The 19,576-nt window shown below is 56.4% G+C and overlaps 6 protein-coding genes across 6 annotated transcripts; 5 read left to right on the forward strand and 1 right to left on the reverse strand.

Annotated features, from left to right (window-relative positions):
- Positions 1-4: 4 nt before the first annotated feature.
- IE81DRAFT_324535 (PIN domain-like protein) lies at positions 5-5,464 on the forward strand. Its single transcript, XM_025514258.1, has 2 exons — positions 5-263; positions 352-5,464. The coding sequence occupies exons 1-2, from the start codon at positions 211-213 to the stop codon at positions 5,381-5,383; spliced, it is 5,085 nt and encodes a 1,694-aa protein (XP_025368559.1). The 5' UTR covers positions 5-210; the 3' UTR covers positions 5,384-5,464.
- Positions 5,387-7,554, reverse strand: IE81DRAFT_324537 (GroES-like protein). The gene is made up of 7 exons (XM_025514259.1): positions 6,981-7,554; positions 6,611-6,862; positions 6,401-6,516; positions 6,248-6,305; positions 5,926-6,170; positions 5,629-5,845; positions 5,387-5,548 (listed from the first exon to the last, which is right to left on the reverse strand). Exons 1-7 carry the CDS (start codon positions 7,119-7,121, stop codon positions 5,513-5,515), a joined length of 1,065 nt encoding a protein of 354 aa, XP_025368560.1. The 5' UTR covers positions 7,122-7,554; the 3' UTR covers positions 5,387-5,512.
- A 462-nt stretch (positions 7,555-8,016) lies between these two features.
- Positions 8,017-9,672, forward strand: IE81DRAFT_324538 (alpha/beta-hydrolase). The gene is made up of 3 exons (XM_025514260.1): positions 8,017-8,285; positions 8,369-8,586; positions 8,667-9,672. The coding sequence occupies exons 1-3, from the start codon at positions 8,250-8,252 to the stop codon at positions 9,184-9,186; spliced, it is 774 nt and encodes a 257-aa protein (XP_025368561.1). The 5' UTR covers positions 8,017-8,249; the 3' UTR covers positions 9,187-9,672.
- A 1,367-nt stretch (positions 9,673-11,039) lies between these two features.
- On the forward strand, positions 11,040-11,680 carry IE81DRAFT_175598 (hypothetical protein). Its single transcript, XM_025510665.1, has one exon. It carries the CDS (start codon positions 11,103-11,105, stop codon positions 11,517-11,519), a length of 417 nt encoding a protein of 138 aa, XP_025368562.1. The 5' UTR covers positions 11,040-11,102; the 3' UTR covers positions 11,520-11,680.
- Positions 11,681-14,232, forward strand: IE81DRAFT_175622 (protein phosphatase 2A regulatory B subunit). Its single transcript, XM_025510666.1, has 6 exons — positions 11,681-11,864; positions 11,944-12,562; positions 12,712-12,908; positions 13,083-13,286; positions 13,362-14,120; positions 14,186-14,232. Exons 1-5 carry the CDS (start codon positions 11,841-11,843, stop codon positions 14,118-14,120), a joined length of 1,803 nt encoding a protein of 600 aa, XP_025368563.1. The 5' UTR covers positions 11,681-11,840; the 3' UTR covers positions 14,186-14,232.
- A 1,909-nt stretch (positions 14,233-16,141) lies between these two features.
- On the forward strand, positions 16,142-19,435 carry IE81DRAFT_367468 (hypothetical protein). Its single transcript, XM_025517084.1, has 3 exons — positions 16,142-18,117; positions 18,191-18,463; positions 18,532-19,435. The coding sequence occupies exons 1-3, from the start codon at positions 16,513-16,515 to the stop codon at positions 19,378-19,380; spliced, it is 2,727 nt and encodes a 908-aa protein (XP_025368564.1). The 5' UTR covers positions 16,142-16,512; the 3' UTR covers positions 19,381-19,435.
- Positions 19,436-19,576: the final 141 nt, after the last annotated feature.

Genomic DNA, 19,576 nt, shown 5'->3' on the forward strand with positions numbered 1-19,576 from the left:
TTCTCTCTGCCAGCTTCCAAAGCTGATGTGGCTCAGCTCCTCTCAGCAGTGGCTTTTGAAACCTCAGAGCAAAACATCATCAAATCGCCGCGAGTTGTCAGACTATGCGCATGTCTTGCAAGTCCAGGCGCAATTGGCTGACCGGCTAGACGTCGCTCTCGAGCGGTTCAGAAATCTGACTCGAATGGAGTGTGCCACTGCTCAATCAGCATGGGTGTGCAAGGGTTGTGGTCGCTGTTGGAGCCCAGCGCAAGGCCGATCAAGTGAGTGGCCAAGAGCGACATGGACTTCGATCCGGAATCACTGCGGCTGATGCGGCACATGCACTTCTTTCGCATGATCTGCTGACAGGCTCGAGTCGCTGGAGGGCAAAAGGCTGGCCATCGACTCCTCCATCTGGCTGTACCACTTTCGCATGGCGATGAGGGACAAGGAAGGTCGCACGCTTCACAATGCTCACGTTCTCGGCTTCCTCTGGCGAATCCTCAAATTGCTCTTTTACGGCATCCGACCAGTCTTTGTCTTTGATGGCGGTGCTCCCGTCATGAAGCGGCAAACGCTGGTGAAGCGAAGAGAACGCAGGGAAGGCGCCCGTGATACGCACAAGCTCACTGCGCAACGTCTTCTCAATGCGCGATTGAGGCAGGCTGCGCTGGATCATGCTGTAGGCTCGAAGGCGGCGAAATCGAAAGCCACTGCGTCGAAGGCGGGAGGAAGCCCAGCTGGACCGGGCAATGGCATGGTGTACTTCGACGACCTGCAGGGCCCAGAGACCGGCTCTTCCACCAGTGGCGTCGGGCGACGGGAGTCCACGTCGACATCCAGGCCAGCAGAGGGCAGCGCTTCACCTGAAAAGGAAGGAGCCGGTCGCAAGAAGAAGGATTGGCACAAGGATCCCTACGCCTTGCCACCTCTCGAGCAGCAACTGTCGCGCGTCAATGCAGAAACGAGCGCGGCTGCTTCCAAAGGCCAGAAGAAAGGGGCGAGGAGGACGGACTTTCGATTTGCTACAGATTCGGAGATCAGACACTTTTTGACAAGCTTGCAGCCTCAGGATATCGACATGGACTCGGAACTCTTTCGCACACTGCCTGCTGAACTGCAGTACGAGCTGGTAGGCGATATGCGCGCAGGATCCCGAGGCACCTCGTACAAACGTCTGCAGGCCATGCTTGCCGAGTCGCCCACCCCCATCGACTTCTCTAGAGCTCAAATCAAAGGTCTCAAGAACCGAAACGAGTTGACTCAAAAAGCTTTGGAGGTGTCCAACGCTATCGGAGATGCCAACATCAAGGTGCCCATCCGTGTCGCCGGCGCCCGGAACCGCGAGTACGTGTTGGTGCGCAATCCTGGCGACGCCGGCGGCTTCACCCTTGGAGTCAAGGAGACGGGAACGAGCATCGACAAAGCTATCGAGGTGGATCCTGAGCCGAATCCTGTCAATGTGTGGAGCAGCGATGAGGAGACTTGGTTCGGCGATGAACGGGCGAGCCGATCGAAGACCAAAAGACCAGCCTCCGACGATGATGAAGAGATGGAGATGGAAGAAGTTGTAGGGACTCCTGCTCGACGAGCCACTTCTCCACGGACCGCGGAGATCTTGGCGAAAGCGCATGCCGATGATGAGAAGTCGAGACGCGCAGCAGCGGCAGCCTTGGTCCGAAGAAGGGCAAAAGAGCACGCAAGGCAAGTGGCCAAAGACAAGGGCATTCGAGAGGACAGCTTCCGCCTCGAGGATCAATTGCAGGCTGCTCGTGCAGGTGAGAACGCTCGCAAACTTTTCCGCTCTAGGGAAGCACCCACCGCGGAGAGGGGCTGGCAACTTGATGGCGAGCGCGCTGCGCAAGGTTGGGAAGACATCGAAGAACTCAGAGATGCGGAGAGCGAGGTGAGCGAGGATTACATGGCTGCGCAGCTCTCTGCAGATGAAGCAGACGACTTGGCGCGCGCCATCGAGGCGTCTCACAAGCAGTCGGAGCACCGGGTGGATGGACCACACCTGGCCGATCAGGACATTCGCTCGCCGGATCCCAAAATGCGGGCGCATGTAGACGAGGATGTGGAGATGGAAGACGTGGAGCCGGTGCACTTCATGGCAGATGAGTACGCAGATCTATACAAGGATCTACCGACGATGCCACGAGCAAGCGCCCACGACGAGCCCAAGGTCGTCAAGGACGACGCCATCGCGGAGCCGGTCCCAACCCGCCAACCGCCAGTCGGCAACTCCGAGACGAAGTACGCACTTTCAAGGCAGAGTGAAACAGAGCCCGATAAGGCAGACGAAGAAGAAGCACACATCGCACGCAAGAGGGAATCCCGAGATCTAGACGCACAGCTCAGTAAGCCGGCAGCGAACATGGACACAAAGGCATCGTCTGTTGTCTCACCGTCAGGCAAAGCACGCGAGAATAAGAAGTCTGCAGTGGAGGTCAAAGCACCGCAGACCTCACGGACCCCACGGCATACGTCCGGGGACCAAGTGGCTCAAGGCACGCCGAAGCGAGGGGAGGCCGACGACCCGACGAAATGGCAACCCGCTACGCCCCGCGAAGAGGCGGCGAATGGCGACGCTTTGTCAAAGACTGGTGCAATGAACGCGGGCGAAGCTCAGCACATGAGAGAGGTTGCTACTGCTATTGGTAGCGCAGGGGGCCTACCTGTAGTCCCAGTTGTCCCTGCCTCACCTCCTCCGGGCGCTCCCAAGGATGCCACCTTGGCCGGAAAGGACGCGGTGTCGCCAGTAGCCTCAACTGCACCGATGCCGCCTGCCCATCCCGCGGCGACTCCTGAGCCCTCACCACGGCTGCTTCAAAGCGGCCGCGGCTCCATGATGGAGGACCCGCTCGCAGAAGCGCCTCCCGCAGCAGCTGCTGAAATGTCCCAAGATTCGCCAACAGAGCGACAGGCTGCGGTGGCGGCAGGTGCAGGTGCCAATGACGAGTTAACGAGGGTGCTCGCAAAGAGCAAGTCTGGACGTGAGGAGCAACCCATGCTAACGGGAGATGGCGGAGTACAAGTGAAGTCAGAGAGTGCTGAGTCCGCGCAACCAGATCCATCTCATGCCGAAGGGAACCGAATTAGACGCAACCGATCTCCTGTTGCCTTCGACAACGTCCCTTCGGCTATTGACGAAGCAGGGGTACACGAGCCAAAGACTGATCTTGCTTTGATGCAGGAGAACAAAGAGTCTGCGACGACCGCTGACCTTTCAGACCGGGGAACTCTCTTCAGACCGGATGACGAGCATAGTGAACCTGGTACACCGATTGCGTGGTCTCCGTCTCCTTCGCCAGCGCCAGTGCGACTGGGCGCAGATGGATTTCCTCTCCCGACTATTGAAGAAATCGAGGCTCTAGAAGCTCAGGACGAGGAAGAGCTCGGGCAAGTGGCTGGAGGGGATGTCGCAACTTTCTTGAGCAGGGCGCGAGGCCAAGGTCTGTATGAGGCTCAGCAAGAGGCCCAGGCTGAAGTGGATCGTCTGCGAGCAGAGTTTGCGAACTCTCGAAAGAGCGACGAAGACATCACCAAGACGATGGCTCTCGAAATTCAACACATGCTGAGGTGCTTTGGAATACCATACCTCACAGCACCGATGGAGGCCGAAGCACAGTGTGCCGAGCTTGTAAGCCGCAAGCTTGTGGATGGTATCATCACTGACGATTCCGACGTCTTCTTATTCGGAGGCACTCGGGTGTACAAGAACATGTTTGCCGACAAAAAGAACGTCGAGTGCTTTTTGCTCACCGACATGGAGCGCGATTTGGGTGTGGACCGTCAAAAGCTGGTGCACTTGGCATACCTTCTAGGTAGCGACTATACGGAGGGTCTTGCGGGCGTCGGTCCGGTGCTAGCCATGGAGATCCTCAGCATCTTCAACCAGCGCGACGGACTTTTGCGATTCCGAGATTGGTGGCTCAAAGTGCAAGCTGGCAAAGATACGCCCGAGGATACTCGAGGCAAGACTATGCGTCGCATCAAGAAGACCTTGGCCAACAAAGTCATGCTCGATCCTCACTGGCCCGAAGCAGCCGTCGTCGAGGCCTACTATTCTCCCACCGTGGATGAAAGCGACGAGCCGTTCCAATGGGGCCTTCCAGACCTTGATGCCATCCGCATCCTGCTCGCGGAGTACCTGTCATGGAGTCAAGACAAGACCGATCAGTATCTCTTGCCTGTCATTGAAGCTCAGAATCGGCGTCGAGGGAAGAATCAGTCTTCGCTGCTGGACCGCAGTGGCTTCTTCGACTTGAGTGCAGGCACAGGCGTTTTTGCACCTCGAGAGCAGCCCAAGTATGGGTCCAAACGTCTGCAGGACGTAGTGGAGCGCTTCAGGGCGGCGGAAACAGGACGCAAGAAGGCCAAGTCGTCGTCTCAGAGCTCGGCCAAGCGCTCAGGACCAGCTGCGGCGCGTCAGGGCAGCCCGAGCGACAGTGACGACGCTGCGACGGAGGGTATGCAGGGTGGCAGAGCTCGGACGACGGCAGAGCTCGCTGGAGTTCCCGAGGAGCTGGTTGGCAAAGAGATGGGCAAGCAGAGACCCATCGTCAGTCGAACAGAGCAACAAAAGGAGCAGCAACGACGTCGTAGAGAGGCTCGGGAGCGCGGTCTTGACCCTGCTGACCTAGAGGAACTGGACGAGACCGCCATTGCTATCGCAGCGACTGATGATCTGAGGGCATCAGGCTCGGACGCGCGTGGTAATAAGGCCGTGACCGCACCTCGCAAGCGCAAAGCTGTTACAAGAGGCGCAAACGCAACGAAAGAGCCTGGCAGCAGGGCCAGGAAGCGCGGGACAGATTCCTCGGCAAGTAAGAAAAATGGGAGAGACGTCCAGCATCAGGATTCAGGAGCTCCTGAGAGTGCTTCTACTGATGCACGCGAAGCACAGGATAGTCGGAGTAGTGGGGGAGAATCGGATTGGCAGCCTAGGGGCGAAGCGCGAGCAGCGGCGGCGCAGAGCGCAAGTCGAAGCGCAAAGACCACGACGACGGCGACGACGAGTTCCAAGAGAGGCCGCAGTACGGCGAGAGGTTCCGGACGAGCACGCAAAGATCCAGAAAGCACGGTGAGGAACGAGGAAAGCAGCGCAGCTAGCAGTCCGGCGCGCGGAGGGCGAGGGCCAATGCGACGCGATGCGAGCAATGGAGGTCTGTCCATTCGAGAAGGACGCTCCATGAATCTGGATGCCGTGGGTAGTCTGCCGCCTTCGAGAGCCGAGAGGTCTACCTCGAATTCGCCTGTGCGAAGCCCGGAACATCGATATGCAAGTCGTCGAAGCAGCAGCAGCCAGAGCCTGCAAGCGCAGGGGCAGTCACGAAGAGAGGAGCGGCATCATATCACCATCGAAGATAGCGACCTTACAGATCCGCTCTCCGAGTAACCATGATCTTATCAAAAAGTACATATCACACGCGCCATCAAACACATTGTAGCAGTAAACCCTTCGAATGCAATTGTCTCGTAATGCCCACATGACGCCAAATTGCTGCCTTCTAGCCTGGTGGACCACTCAGCCAATGCGGTATGCAAGCTTCTCGAGTGAAACCTGTTCGCGAGGTGCCCGGACCGGGTCATTAGATCTGAGCGTTGTTCGACGGCAGCAATGTTCAGGTCAAATTGGCTCACCTTTCCTTCCTGCATATACTTGAAGCCTTGCGGGATGCCCGACAAACCACCGTCCATATGTTTGATGACGTTTCCGCGCAATAGACCGCTAGCAAAGAGGTGCCTAAAGATACCTTGGCTAGTGAATGCTTGCAACTTTGCATTCTCTGCCGAGACTGTAGCTTCGTCGTACGCGGCTTTCCCGTACGCGAACGGATGGCCAAGCACGCTGTACACGCTGGTTGATCGCGCGTGTTGCATCGTCAGCCCGACACATGAAAAATTCAGCGACACAGATAGGTGGGTAAAGTGACTCACAGCGTGTGCACGATCTTGACATCGTTGCGAACTTCGATCGCTTCCTTCTCGGGCTTGAGCAGAACCACGACTGTTCCGCCGCTGCTTCCCAGACTTCGAGCGCACAAGCTCTGCGTTCCACCTTCGCTGATGCAGTCCAGTGCCCCGCTCAAAGTTGGATTCTGTTTGCTGATGAGCTCTGGAAGAGCCTCTTGGCGATAGTCGTACGTCTCTGAAGCTCCGATCGACTTGAGATACTCGTGGTTCTGCGTTACGAGCACGGCCGTTACGAACATGAGCTGCAAAGCAAAGAGGAAGCCCTAGAGAACGCGCATCCATTCACCTTGGGTGAGGCTGTCGTGATGACGTGGTAGCCAGCAATACGACCGAGTTGTACAGCGCTGAAGAAGGCAAGACAAGCGTATGCGTGTGCGATCAGGGCACCGCCTCGAAATCGAGACCTTCCTTCGCATCGGGGCAAAAGGCGCCAACTCACTACTGGCCAACAGAACTTGAGCCCGCCCAAACGAGCAGCTTCGGAGAGTTTGAGTCGAGCGCAGGAAGAGTGTCGGTTTTGCTCGGCAGATTCAACTCCAATCGACTGAATAGTGCCTAAAGGAGCAGGGAGTAAACGAGCAGTGTCCCTTATCAGATACCTCGATGCAACATCAAGTGATGCCCGCGGATGAAGCTGCGGTGCACTCACTTGCGCAGCAGTGTACCCCGCAATGCCGACGCTGGAAGCGACAGCCTCGTCGACATTAGCAGGAACCTTGCTAAGCGTGTCCGCCCTCGCCTTTAGATATTCGGCAAAGCTACCCCGATCTTCGTACTTGCCGCCGTGCACGAAGCCTGCCACTTTGGTCCCCACCGCCAAATCCGTCCCGTTGGAATCCTGCACCGTGCCGCAAAAGTCACAGCCTAGGATTTGGGAAGGGGTGGACATGAAGGCTGCGTGCTGCGCGCGCGCAAGGAATGAGTGGATGGATGAGCGAACAAGAACATGACGGTCTCGACATCCATGAGCGCCAAAAAGGGCGCATATAGTGTGCTTCGCTGGTTGCATCGAGACTCACCTTCCAGTCCGTGGGGTTGAGCGTGACGGTGGACACCTTGATCAGCACCTCTCCCGCTTCGGGCTTTGGAACGCTGACCTCTTTGACCTCGGTCGTGTGGTCGGGTGCAGAGACCAGCGCTTTCATTTGTGAGGGTGCCATGATGCTGCTGGCGTGTGGTCAGGGATGGATGCGGTCAAGGATGGAGGAGTTGAGGGTGAGGGATGATGGGGTTGGAAGTAGAAGGATGGATGGAGAGAGTCTGAGTGAGGAATTCCGTATCCCTGTATCTGTATACCTCCCCATTTGCAAGGCGTGCGTGCAACCCCACATCGCTCCTTTTGACCATCACTTGACTCTTGACTGTATATTCACAATCACTGTGACTACTTACTCGTGACTGGGTCGCTCGCTGCACCCGTGTACCTTCTTCGCAACCCCGCCGGCCACTTCGAACACACCGACCTGACCTTGATCTCCGTAACACCGGCTATCGCAAAACCAGCACACGATCTCGCATTCCTTGATTGCTTCACTTCGATCGGAAAGTCCAGCCAACTATTAAATTCATCAAGACTGCTCAGTGATGTGCGAGCATCGAAGCCGAAAGAGTCAAAAGCAATTCAAAGTTGGTACGTGTGGATCTTCCGACATGCAAATGCTTGCGCTCGTGTATACGGTACGTGCACCTGAGAGCTCGAGGCGGTTTCGATTGTGATTCTTGATTAGAATCAGAATCTACATGCCAATTCGCGCATTCAATTCGATATACGATGCTAAACCGCGGCGCGATGTGCGGCAACTCCACTTTGCTGTAGTCGTGAGTGACTGAGACCCTCTCAGGATTTGTGCATGGCCTTGCCGAAGCGGCAGAATTGCGGAAGCGCTCAACACTGATCTAGCGCCGGAGCGGCTCGCGTGTGCGCCATGCAAAGTCCGAGTGGAGGTTCAGCCAGCGCACTTCATCATTCACGATTGCTCCGTGCGCGCGCGAAGCTTAGCTCGATGGGGATTCTCACTTCGATCGTGGATGAATGAATGAGGTTGTTCGATTTGTGTGCTGCTGGGCAGTGCGTCAGTCTCTGACTAGTCTGAACTGCCGAACGTTGATGAACAGTTGCATGCCGCTGCTGCCTGAGTGGGCAAGGACGAGCATGCAAGCCTGTGCCGGGTCCTACATCCTCCTCAAAAGATGGGCATGTCCCGCCCAATCGTTCCTTCTACCACCAACTCGCTCACTTCACGCGCACACGAACTTCAACTAAACGACCTCATTCAAACATACTCACGATGTCGTTCTGCGCTGGTTGCATTGATCTCAAGGAGGTGAGTGGCCGTGCCATCGCACCAAAGTGCATCCTAACCACTCTTCGGCGCACTGATGCATCCGCACTTCCTTCATCGCACAGCTTCCCGGCTCTCCTACCGGAACGGAGAAGCAGATCGCTGGGCTGACCGTCTACGTCGCCGAAGGTTCCAAGAAAGGTTCCATTCTCATCGCTCCTGACATCTATGGACTCGGCATTGTCAACCCGCGTATTGTGGCTGACAAGCTGGCCAAGCAGTCTGGCTTTACCGTCTTTGCCGTCGACTACTTCAAAGGTGGCCAGATGAAGCCAGAGGAATTGTGAGTAGCAGAGGCTTCATGTTATCTTCGCGTGACCTCCGAGGACAATCGCTAAGCTAGAGTGGTCTCTTTCCTTTCAGCGAGCTGCCATCCAAGGCATCCGAAGGCGCTCCCGACGAGGCCAAGATGGGCAAGAACTTTGAGAACTTCATGGCTTGGTTCGGCAAGGGCAATGGTCCTGACAAGACCTTCCCTTTGACAAAGCCCGTGATCGAGGAGGCGAAAAAGTCTGGTCCCGTCGGAGTTGTTGGCTACTGCTACGGGGGCAAGATCGCCTCTTTGGCTGCTCAAGAGTCAGGCTTGGTGGATGGTATCGCCCTGTACCACCCTTCGCTCTTGGAGCCCGAGGAGGCGGACAAGATCACCACGCCCGTTCTGATCAACGGTGCGGAGCTCGACCCTCTCTTTGCACCGGAACTCAGGCAGACTTGGGAGACGAAGCTCAAGGCAAAGAACCTTCTCGATGCAGCTTCCACCACTTACCCAAACACGGTCCATGGCTTTGGCTTGCGCCCTGATCTCCAGGACACGCAGGTCAAGAGCGGCTGGGAAAAGTCCATCGACGCTACTTCTTCCTTCTTCAACAAGGTGTTTGCTTGAGCTCGTCAGTATCTGGCGTACATTATCACCCGACGACATGGTTAATGAAGTACAAGTTCCTCTTTCCGACTTGCTCGCGTGTTGCTCAGCGATGCACAAGCCCTGTGATGCGCGTCGAGACTAGGCTTTTGTTTTCGCGGGCTAATGAGCTGTAGCCAGCATTTCAAAGCCTGGCGTAGCTAGGCGTTCTGCAGACAGCCGAGAAAGTGCATGGGAACAAGCTGATTGTTGGAGCTGTGTGTCAGCAGCGAAAGTGACTTTTGACCACTCACGATTCGTAGACCAGTCTCTCGGGGTGAATTGCTTCGTCCTCTACGGCACCACTGAAACTGTCGCTGAGGAAGGAAGATGTGAAGTCTGCCCGATTGTTGATCAGCACCACCACATGGCCGAGCCTGTTCGCGTTTGTGCGAGCCGCACCCGGATCGACTCAAGGACACGAATTCAAGACGTTCAAGCTTCTTGGTGTCGGTCCTGCTGCCATTAGAAATTGACTCAAATTCGCAATCAAGGGTCGGGTTTTCAAAGTCGTGGATTTGCTCCATCAACCAAGACTCGCTCGTGATCATTTCTCATTTGAGGCAAACCAAAAAAGGACGGCCGCATTTCTCTATGTCATCGTGATGCCATGCTCTACGAGCACTGGCGGACGCAGTACCGGGCGCCCTCGCATGCGTGACGAGGTCCAAAACGTTGATAAAAGCTACTGTATATGTCTTCTCACGTCAGCTCCGACTCAATGCCTACTGTACCTCCGACTTACGGCTGGGAGCGTAGGTAGGTAGCGGTACGGTGGGTGTAGGGACGCATGCCGTGTGCCGCAGGGTGCAGCAGGGTGCAATGAGCAAACAGCAGCCTCTGCTCGCTTGATGAGAAGATACACTTTGAGCTCCGACTCACCCTAATTCGCGGTGGTATGGATCGCGACTTTGAATGTGCAAAATGGCGGGTCAAAGAACGACCCGGATCTCTCTGCTTTGAACGTCTCGAGTCGAAGTTTTGACTCTCGACCGACGTTCAAGGCTCAGACTTGAGGTGGGTGCCACGCAGATACACAGTCACCATCGGGGTATGTGCCTCAGCCTTGGGCGGGTTCGGTCGTGAGTCTGAGTCCAAGTCACAGCATCGGTCACGGGTTAAGGATCGCGCTCGCGTGCATCTGTCTCGGTTGATTTTGATTTGGAATCACTTGAATCAAGAACTTAATTGGACTGGTGACTGGTAATTCAACGTTTGCGTATAGGTGTATGTACGCACGCGAAGCGAAGCAGAAAAGGAGCAAAGATGGCCCATGCATCAGGCGCACGAGGGAGCAAGCAGCTTGGAGCCGACCAGCAGGCAAGGCGCGCGGCTATGAGCGATGAGCCTTGAAGATCACCGCTACAGACTTGTGGGAGTGTGGTGACCGCGAATCATTGAATGCAGGTCGATGCAGTCGCTGAGGTGTTTGCAGCAGCGATAATCTGCATGGGTTTCGGGTTCTGTTGATGTGCGCGTGCTGCCTGAGTACTGCCCTGATGAGGGGTGCTGCTCCTAACGCTCCTGCTACGCGTGGCGTGCGGCGCGTGCGTGCTCTGTGCCGCCCACACATGCTGGCTATGCGTACATAACGTGTCGTGCGCGCTCGTTCTGAAGTGTGAGTGCGGCACGCGGCAGCATCAGCGCGTCGGAGGCGCTGCTGAAGCTCCCTATAGCTCGCTGGACGGGCGCGTCGACTATGCGCTCGGGTCTCTGCGCCAGCAGCAGCCAGGACATCCACCAATTAAGCCGCCGCCGCCAAAATGCATCGTGGCTGATGGCGCCTGCTACTTGAACCATGCGCGCGCGTCAGCAGAGTAGTCTTGAGTGCGCCTTCAGCAGCATCAACATCTGCGTGCGCGCCAGCAGCCGCTTCAGCAGGCCTAGTGCGCTGCCCCATGCACGCGCCTGACGAGGTACGAGTACTCTTTCTTGACTGGTACAGGCCGCGAGCGTCTGTCTGCATGCTGCTAATAGCTCACGGGTGTGAGTGCTGCTGCTGCTGCTGTTGGTGCGGCGGCGGATTACCTTCAGTCACATCAGTGATCAACTACACCGTCCTCGTAGCGCGAGGGTCGATGATCATTCTGACCGTGACGGATTCACGTATCAAGACGGGCCACACATCCATCCACCGCCCAACCACTCGAACACAACACAATACGCAGCGAAGCATCTGCTTCGACTCGTTCTGTGGCTGCCAAGTCTCGGTCTCGCAGTCGGGAGCTCTCACTAGTCGCTGTTATTGTTGCATCCTCTCGATCTTTGGGCATCCTTCTCCCTTGCCCACTACTCCTTCTCGCTCATCACTCTGATTCGAGCAGAATACCCATTCACCGCCCTTCGAGCTTCGACATTCGACGCAGGGGCTTCTTGCCATCTCCTCCATCACGACCTGCTCCGCCACTTAAACACAACTCTCGACTTGCACTACAAGTCAGTCGTCGCTAGGGACATCAAGTACAACGGGGTCTACCTCACCTTCATTGCTCAGCCTGTCTGGCCGCAAGGGGGCAACATATTGCGAAGCGAAGCCTAGTCAAGCAGTAGGCGATCAGTGGAAGGCTTGGCTGCTTCTCGGTGACGCATCTTGGGAGAGGAGAAGCCATCTTCGCATCTCGCTCTCGTAGGTCGCCATGAAGGGTCTCAAGAAGGCCATGGTGAGTTGCGCGGGTTGGAAACAGTGGCAGCAGTGGAGAATCTCTGACATAGGTCTGATCATCTTTGTCACGTTTGTAGAATCTGTCTCGATCCAAGTCCTCGGAGAATGGATCGGGACGATCAACACCCAACCAAGGCATACCTGTGCCCCCGCCCAAAGGCGGGTCTGTGCCAGCCAACGCCAGCTATCAGGGATCGCTCAAGAGTACATCAGCTTCCTCCCCTTCATCCTCATCTACATCCCTTCCAAGGGGTGGAGAAGGCCGGGCTGACGTGCGCAGCTCGTTGGGCGGCGGGTCTGGAACGCCAGAGAGACGTGGAGCAGGGGTTGCAGACAAGACGGGTCCAGCCCCTCCCATCGTCGTCGTCTCGTCCGAGATGCCCGCCGATCCCATTCCTCATCCAGGTACAGCGTTGGGGCCAGGTGGTGTGCCATTAGGAGGATCTTCGAGCCCCCCGCCTCCCGCTGCGCAGGTTCCGCATCTGGGCCTGAGTCCAAACAGCGGATCGGGCTTGGGTGGACCTGGAGATTTAGGGACACCTCCCAAGGCAGGTGCTCTCAATAGACTCAGACAGGGTCAGAGCACCGGTCCGAAGGACACCATTCCCGTTACGAAAACGCCCCCTAGAAAGCAGAGAAGCAGCCGCTTCCACGTGACGGAAAAAGTAGAGTTGGAAAAGTTGCCGAACTTCGGAGGTGAGTTGGGAGGCGCTCGAAAGGAATCGATGGGAGCAGGAGGCTGTGTGCGAAGAAGAGTGCCTTTCTTGCCCAATTAGCGAGTCTCGACGCATCCATTGCAGACTGACGTCGCGCTCCATCGCTTCCGTCTTTCTTTTTCCCCACAGAGGTGGTGCCAGCAGACAGACCGGAGCTGTTCGTGCGCAAGTTGCGACAGTGCTGCCACGTCTTCGATTTCAACGACGCGTCTTCAGATCTCAAAGGCAAGCAGGTAAAGGCTCAGACCTTGCACGAGATGTTGGACTACATAACAAGTCAGAGAAACGTGATCACTGAGGCGATCTACCCGGAAGTGGTTCATATGGTGAGTGGCACTGGAGAGATACGGTCAGCAGGAAGAGGCCGGAATGGGTGGAGAATTGGTGCGAAGCAGCACTCGTCGAACGGCGGACACGCTGCAGCCATCGCAGCACCTCCCCTTGATCGATGTGTCTGCGAGAAGGCGCCGCTGAAGCCGCATTTGGCCTCTCATCTGCAGTTCGGCGCCAATCTCTTTAGATCTATACCTCCGCAAGTCAACCCCGTTGGCGACGCCTTTGATCCCGAGGAGGACGAACCCGTATTGGAACTGGCTTGGCCACACTTGCAGATTGTATACGAGTTCTTTCTCCGATTTGTCGAGAGCCCGGATTTCAACACAAATGTCGCCAAGAAGTTCATCGATCAGCACTTTGTGCTTCAAGTGAGTGGTGCTCTCTGCTTGCAATTTTTTTCATACACTGACCTTCGATCGTCACATTGACGTGGCGCCCTGTAGCTGCTCGAGCTTTTCGACAGCGAAGACCCGCGCGAGAGGGACTTTCTCAAGACTACCCTGCACAGAATCTATGGCAAGTTTTTGAATTTGCGCGCCTTCATCCGTCGATCCATCAACAACGTGTTCTTCCAATTCATTTACGAATCGGAAAGACACAACGGTATTGCCGAGCTGCTCGAAATTTTGGGCTCGATCATCAATGGCTTCGCGCTTCCTTTGAAGGAAGAGCACAAGACTTTCTTGACTCGAGTGCTCATCCCTTTGCACAAGGTCAAGAGCTTGGCTCTGTATCACCCCCAGCTTGCCTACTGCGTTGTCCAGTTCTTGGAAAAGGATAGCAGTCTCACGGAGGAGGTCTTGCTCGGTCTCCTGCGGTATTGGCCGAAGGTCAACAGCCCCAAAGAGGTCATGTTCCTCAACGAAGTGGAGGAGATTCTTGACGTCATCGAGCCGACCGAGTTTGTCAAGATCGAAGTTCCTCTCTTCCAGCAGTTGCAGCGCTGCATCAACAGCCAACACTTCCAAGTCGCCGAGCGAGCACTGTACTTCTGGAATAATGAGTACATTGTCAATCTCATCGGAGACAATGTGCAAGTCATTCTACCAATCGTCTTCGCCAGCCTCTATCAGAACTCCAAGAGCCACTGGAATCGGACAATCCATGGGTTGGTATACAACGCTCTCAAGCTGTTCATGGAGATCAACCCAGCACTGTTTGACATGTGCACTAATGACTTTAAGCATCAGAGACAAGCGTAAGTGCGACTAGTAGGACACATAGTAGCAAAGAACTGCGCTGACGCTCCCCCAATCGACTGCGACAGCGAGAGGCAAAAGTTGAAAGCTCGAGATGAAGCGTGGAAGCGCCTGCGAGAGTCGGCAATTTCCAATTGCGAATCGCAGGGCCGCAAGCCGCCTCAGTCGCTCGTTGATGACGATAAAGCGCCGCCTCGGTCAAGCGCATCGGAACTCATGAGCTTGTCGGACACGGACTCGATCAACTCAGGCGGCGACGGGGCCGAAGGCTCCAGCAGCTTTCTAAACGACGTCGAGACCGCAGGTGCCGGAAGGGCGGGGCATGGAGCGAACGGCGATGTGTCATCCGCTACGGATTTTGAGGACGCGGGGGAGGGCTTTGAGGCTGGCGATGCGGCGCCAGCGACTCCAAGGGCCGATGAGGGCGGCATGGTGAGCACAATGGCCCTAGGTCGCAGATCCGGTATGCAGATCACTGACTCTGCCCTCGATTCCGTCGTTCTAGAAGCAATTCCCCGCGACGTCTCGAAATACCGTTGCCAAGAATGGCGAAAGTCCGCACGTCCGGCGAAAGTCGGCCATACCCATGGATCAGACGGTTCTAAATGAGCTCAATATGCACAAGAGCTTAGACGAGTGAGTCCACCATCTACCTGCTTGCTCTCTCCTCGCGGCCTGACCAATCATCCTCATTGCGGCACACCCCAGTGTCGTTCCGAAGTCACCAACACCATGAACACCTGCCTACTTGATGTCGTTGGAAGGCGCTCGTCCTCTCTATGCCTATTTTCTGCACTCTTCTCTTCCGAACACCCTTCTGATATGACCCCCCCCGCGCGCAATGGCGCCTGCAGACGCAATAGGCACGTTTTCCTCTTCTCGTTCTTTCCCTCTGAGATTTGGCTTCGCCCGCCGCTTCGAAGGGTCATCTTACTCATCCCATCCCCTCGCCCAACACCTCTTCCCTTCCGCCCTTCAATGCCTTTTCTTGGCCAATCTGAGCGCAATTCTTTTTTTTACACACGAAACATGCGCTGTGAAGCAAAAGATGTGTGTGGATGTGGTGAGCGTCGTGAGTGCGCATTCGATCATTGCGGACGTGTAGATTGAGTTCGATCATGGTGGTCTGTGCATGGACATCAGCGTCTGTCCTGCCACACGCGCACATGTTGCCGATGATCATCCCAATACGCACGCCGTGATCTGTCCTGAGCCCGCGCTCGTCCGTCTCGGTGCAAGGATGCTGGGCCTCAACGGTGCTGCGACGGTTACATCACACTAGCGAACGGGGTGACTAATGAATATTGCGGATGATGATCTTGAATGGATGAAGGGATGGTACAAGACAATGGTGTGATTGGTACAGGACAATGGTGTGTTTGCAGAGAAGCGGATGTCAGACTGAATGATCGTTGCGTATGACGACTTTGTGACACACCTAACGGCTATGATTATAGAATCTGTGGAATTTGGGGTTCGCAGTGAATGCTAGAACAAGTTGAGTGGTGCAAAGAGAATGGGAAGCATAGCTCCACTCGCCAAGACTGGAGCGAGGCCCTTTCGCAAAAGTGTACTTCAGCCAAATTCGAAGTCCAAGAAGGATCGGACGGGCTGCGAAAGAGGTCTCGATTCCGGAGCTCGAATTGCGCGTGGTAGCAAGAGGTCAGCGTCCTCCTTGCGGCTGCCAAGCACTGCGCGGATCTTGCCTCGTTGCTACGGCGTTGTTGAAGGGCAAGTGTCCCCCTGCGTGCGCATGCGCTACTCAGACTGCTCAGCGACACTCTCGTGCATGCATGCGGTACCGGTAGGTACACCTACACAATTCAATTCGTGATTCACGATTCAAAAGATTCGTGATTATCGTGTGGAGTCAAACTGAGTGTTGAGTTCCTTGCCGCACTCCTACGAGCAGGCAAAGAGCGGCCACGTGACCTTCAAGCCGGTGTGCCTGTCCGTCATCTCTCGTGTCTCGCGACCTCATGTGTTCGTGATTACGCTTGTGTGCTTCGATCGTACTTCGTCATTCGTGATTGTCATGCGACATCGATCGCTGGGAACCTCTGCGGTAGACGCTACTTGCCTCGTCACACCGACCCCGAATTCGCGAATCACATCAAGCCTGATCCGAGACTGAAGAGACATTATCGCAGACCGCTTCTTTCAAGCGCTTCTTCCAAGCGCTTCTTCCAAGCGCTTCGGGCCAGCTGCTTCTCACTCGAGTACCCTATAAAGAGACGCAAGAAAGAAGACGCAGCATCCAGGCATATCCGACATGCCGCGGCGCTCACTTCCGCTCGTCTTCAGCCACTGAAGCTGCGGCTAGGCAAGCAGAAGCACAGTTTACGCCTCGATGACACCTGAAGAGTAGAGACGTCCGCGGCGTAGCCTCGCACCGATGTCTACACGCATGGCATATCCTCCCAACGAGGAGCTGGCAGCGCAACCAGCCTTTCGACGTCGAGACCCTACGCCAGAGGCTGACGCGAATCGAAGTGCACCAACGTCGATCAGCGCACCTGTTTCCCGCAACCCTTCGTCGCTCAGCCTTTCGGCCCTCACTCTTAGCCTCTCGCGGCCCTCGGCACACGTCTTTCCTGCGCTGCCACAGCGCCTCGACCGCGACCGCGATCAGCTCCGGACTCAGAGTCACAGTGATGTGGAGTCAGAGAGCCAGAGCGAGACGGAGGGAGAGACAGACACGGATTGGGAAGCTGAGACTGAAGTGGAGGCTCATTCTGCAAGCGAGGCGGATTCTGATACTGCTGTGGAATTTTGTGCAGGGCCGCAGCATGCTCGCGATGGCATGCACGTGGTCGGAGAAGCTGGTCCATCCTCTTATCAAAGGATCAGGTCCGGTCAGCATAGCCCCGAGACGCCACGAGCCTCAGCCCAGAGCGCTCACTATTTTGGGTCGACTGACCTTGCAAGGAAGGGCTCGAGGAACCTTGGTGATGAAAGAAGAAATACCACGTCTGCATCTGGCAGGAGCCCTCGCACCTCCTCCAGACCTCCTTCTCCAGGTCGAGATGCACACCTTGGTCGGCATGACGAGTCTATCGTCACCGACGCTGCTCGAAGAAACACGTTGGTCAAAGCTCGCCTCGCAAAATCCTCTCCTTTGATCGCAGCGACCGAGCTGTCCCCTCTCAGCACGTCTAGATCATTTAATGAAGCTTCGACGTCGAGCAGGGCTGAAGGAGAGGCTGGAGCAGAAGCCTCGCCGCGTGGCTGGAATCGCCATCGTGCGAGATCATGGGCGAACGACCCAGGTTTGGCTTTCACACCCCGAACGCCGAGAGCTGGATCCCCTGTACAAATAGCCTTGACAAACAGCGAGGCTGGGCAAACTGGGGCGGATCTTGTCCGCGCCACTAGCGACAGGCGGAGGAGACGCGCAGGCTCGGGAAGCAGTAGCGTTGGTGCCATATCAGGCGCAACGACTAATGCTCCAACAAGCTCTTATTCATCATTGCAAACATCGGCGGCTCAGCCACGGAACTTTGCCGGGTCAGCGTCGGCGGCAGCACCTTCCTCAGCACCTACGCCTACCATTGCGCCTACAGGCGCAGCTACTGATGCGGATATCGCCTGGTTGGCTGCCTCCCTGGCGCAAGGCCTTCAGCACGCAGCCTCCTATCGGCATTCAGGTAATGTTGATGGATCCGAAAGCGCCAATGACAGAGTCTCATCGCCCTCAGGAAGCCCGCAAGCGCTTCGTGCTTTGCACGAGGTCACTGTTAGGACAGCGAATGGCAATGCGCGGAACGACTTGCGATCGTACTCGCTGCCGCAAAGCACGACGGCGATAGACGAGCCATGCGATTTGCCGCCTCCGTACACACCAAGTCGACCAGTCACTCCGCCTAGGTCAAGTCGCACTTCCACGCAGTCGCACAGCAGAAATGTATCTGCACCTATTGGGCTAGAACAGGGAGAAAGGGGAAGGGCTTGGCCGAGCACATCGCGCGGCGAGCGAATGAGCCCGCCCGGTGATGATGATGTGAGTGCGCCTCGTCAAAGCGGTCTTTCTGTTGGTCTAGCGCACGGCTGATAAGTATGCCACGGTGCGCTAGGGGCTCTCACCGCCATCGCCTCTTAGCCGGCCACTTCATCTCACCGAGGTTGGCGATGAAGGAGCTGCCGCGCCTTCGGCTTGGGTTATGCGACGATTGCTACACCCTCTGCGTCTGCTTGCTGCGGTGCCCGGCAGTCTCGGCACCTTCTGGCTCCTGCGAAATGCAATCTTGTGTCTGATTGTCAATGGGTGTCTAATGAGCCCGCGCAGCATTCAAGTGGAAGGGCCAAGACAGCCTAGTGCCGCAGAATTTTTGGTCTCCACTCTCTGGGTGCGTGTGTGTAAGGCTCGCCCAAGGCAAAGTCGGACGCTGACTCGGCCGCTCAATGCTTTTCACAGAGTATATCGACCGCCTACCATGCTCTGTCATTCACCACGCTGCTGTTGCGCCGCTGGCTGGCTTACTATGCATTGCCCAGCTCCGTCATTCGCCTGATGGCTTTACAGGCCATCTGCTGGCCTCTCGTTCGACTCACATTGTTCATCTTCGGTCCACGGAACCCTGTAGGTGCCTGGGTTGTGATTGGCACGACCACCGCCTTTTCGGACACTGTGGCGAGATGGGTGACCAGCAACATCGCAGACGCTCCGGAAGACTTTGCCGGCCCGTCACTGACCGGCAGCGCCTCTGGAACAAGCACACCGACTGCGAGTAGCAGGTCGAATCGAAGGGCACGTCGGGAGCCAAGCAGACGCTTCTGGAGAGCCATCATGGGCGCCCCCAGCAGCCGGAGCGTGCTCACTTCCGCCGATCTGAGCGGTGGGCTGGGCCAAAACGGTCCTTTGCCGACCTCTTTGAGCAGTCGCAGCGCTTTCACTGAGAGCGAATGGGAAAGCGACGCGGGCCTGCGCAGTGGAGGCGATGATACGATGGCAGAGACGGATTTGGACGATGATGCGGTGCTCTCTGCCGGTAGCGTCACCGACGATACATCTGCAGCTGGTCTCCGACGACGAAGGCCGAACCAGTCAGGAGGACCCGAGCGACTATTCAGGGGTATCTCGAGCGTGGGTCAGATACGTCGGCCGACCACTCAATCGGGACGAAGACATCGCAGCATCTCGTCGGGCGAACCGAGAAGAGTGTTTCATTGGGACGTCGCTATGCGTCGTAATGTCTTGCCCATCGCGCTTCTGGGATACGTCACCATGTGGACTTTGTTGGCGGATACAATGAAATCGTCCTAGGGCACCTGGCTTTTGTGAGCCTCGGTGCCCAGATAGATCTGCTCCAGTCTTGAACGAACTGCGTGCCTTTGCTAGCGGCTTTTGAAGGCGTGTGCGAGTATGTAGCGGACACTCGAATCGTCTTGAGGTTGATTCGCGATTTTGAAGCTCTTGTGTTCAAGCTCGAGCTGAAAGGGACCTCTACCGCCACGAAGCC

Source organism: Ceraceosorus guamensis (assembly GCF_003144195.1).
Source record: "Ceraceosorus guamensis strain MCA 4658 unplaced genomic scaffold IE81scaffold_43, whole genome shotgun sequence".
In the NCBI taxonomy this organism is placed as follows: domain Eukaryota; kingdom Fungi; phylum Basidiomycota; class Exobasidiomycetes; order Ceraceosorales; family Ceraceosoraceae; genus Ceraceosorus; species Ceraceosorus guamensis.

Bases quoted from the DNA above. Each gene is read 5' to 3' on its own strand.
- IE81DRAFT_175598 (XM_025510665.1), top strand. From the start codon at position 11,103: ATGCACGCGCCTGACGAGGTACGAGTACTCTTTCTTGACTGGTACAGG.
- IE81DRAFT_367468 (XM_025517084.1), top strand. From the start codon at position 16,513: ATGTCTACACGCATGGCATATCCTCCCAACGAGGAGCTGGCAGCGCAA. The intron at 18,118-18,190 runs GTGAGTGCGCCT...ACGGTGCGCTAG, and splicing joins GCCCGCCCGGTGATGATGAT to GGGCTCTCACCGCCATCGCC. The intron at 18,464-18,531 runs GTGCGTGTGTGT...TGCTTTTCACAG, and splicing joins TTTTGGTCTCCACTCTCTGG to AGTATATCGACCGCCTACCA.
- IE81DRAFT_324538 (XM_025514260.1), top strand. From the start codon at position 8,250: ATGTCGTTCTGCGCTGGTTGCATTGATCTCAAGGAG. The intron at 8,286-8,368 runs GTGAGTGGCCGT...TTCATCGCACAG, and splicing joins GTTGCATTGATCTCAAGGAG to CTTCCCGGCTCTCCTACCGG. The intron at 8,587-8,666 runs GTGAGTAGCAGA...CTTTCCTTTCAG, and splicing joins CAGATGAAGCCAGAGGAATT to CGAGCTGCCATCCAAGGCAT.
- IE81DRAFT_175622 (XM_025510666.1), top strand. From the start codon at position 11,841: ATGAAGGGTCTCAAGAAGGCCATG. The intron at 12,563-12,711 runs GTGAGTTGGGAG...TTTTCCCCACAG, and splicing joins AAAGTTGCCGAACTTCGGAG to AGGTGGTGCCAGCAGACAGA. The intron at 13,287-13,361 runs GTGAGTGGTGCT...GGCGCCCTGTAG, and splicing joins ATCAGCACTTTGTGCTTCAA to CTGCTCGAGCTTTTCGACAG.
- IE81DRAFT_324537 (XM_025514259.1), bottom strand. From the start codon at position 7,121: ATGGCACCCTCACAAATGAAAGCGCTGGTCTCTGCACCCGACCACACG. The intron at 5,846-5,925 runs GTGAGTCACTTT...GCGATCAACCAG, and splicing joins GTCAAGATCGTGCACACGCT to CGTGTACAGCGTGCTTGGCC. The intron at 5,549-5,628 runs GTGAGCCAATTT...CCTCGCGAACAG, and splicing joins AGTATATGCAGGAAGGAAAG to GTTTCACTCGAGAAGCTTGC.
- IE81DRAFT_324535 (XM_025514258.1), top strand. From the start codon at position 211: ATGGGTGTGCAAGGGTTGTGGTCGCTGTTGGAGCCCAGCGCAAGGCCG. The intron at 264-351 runs GTGAGTGGCCAA...ATCTGCTGACAG, and splicing joins CCCAGCGCAAGGCCGATCAA to GCTCGAGTCGCTGGAGGGCA.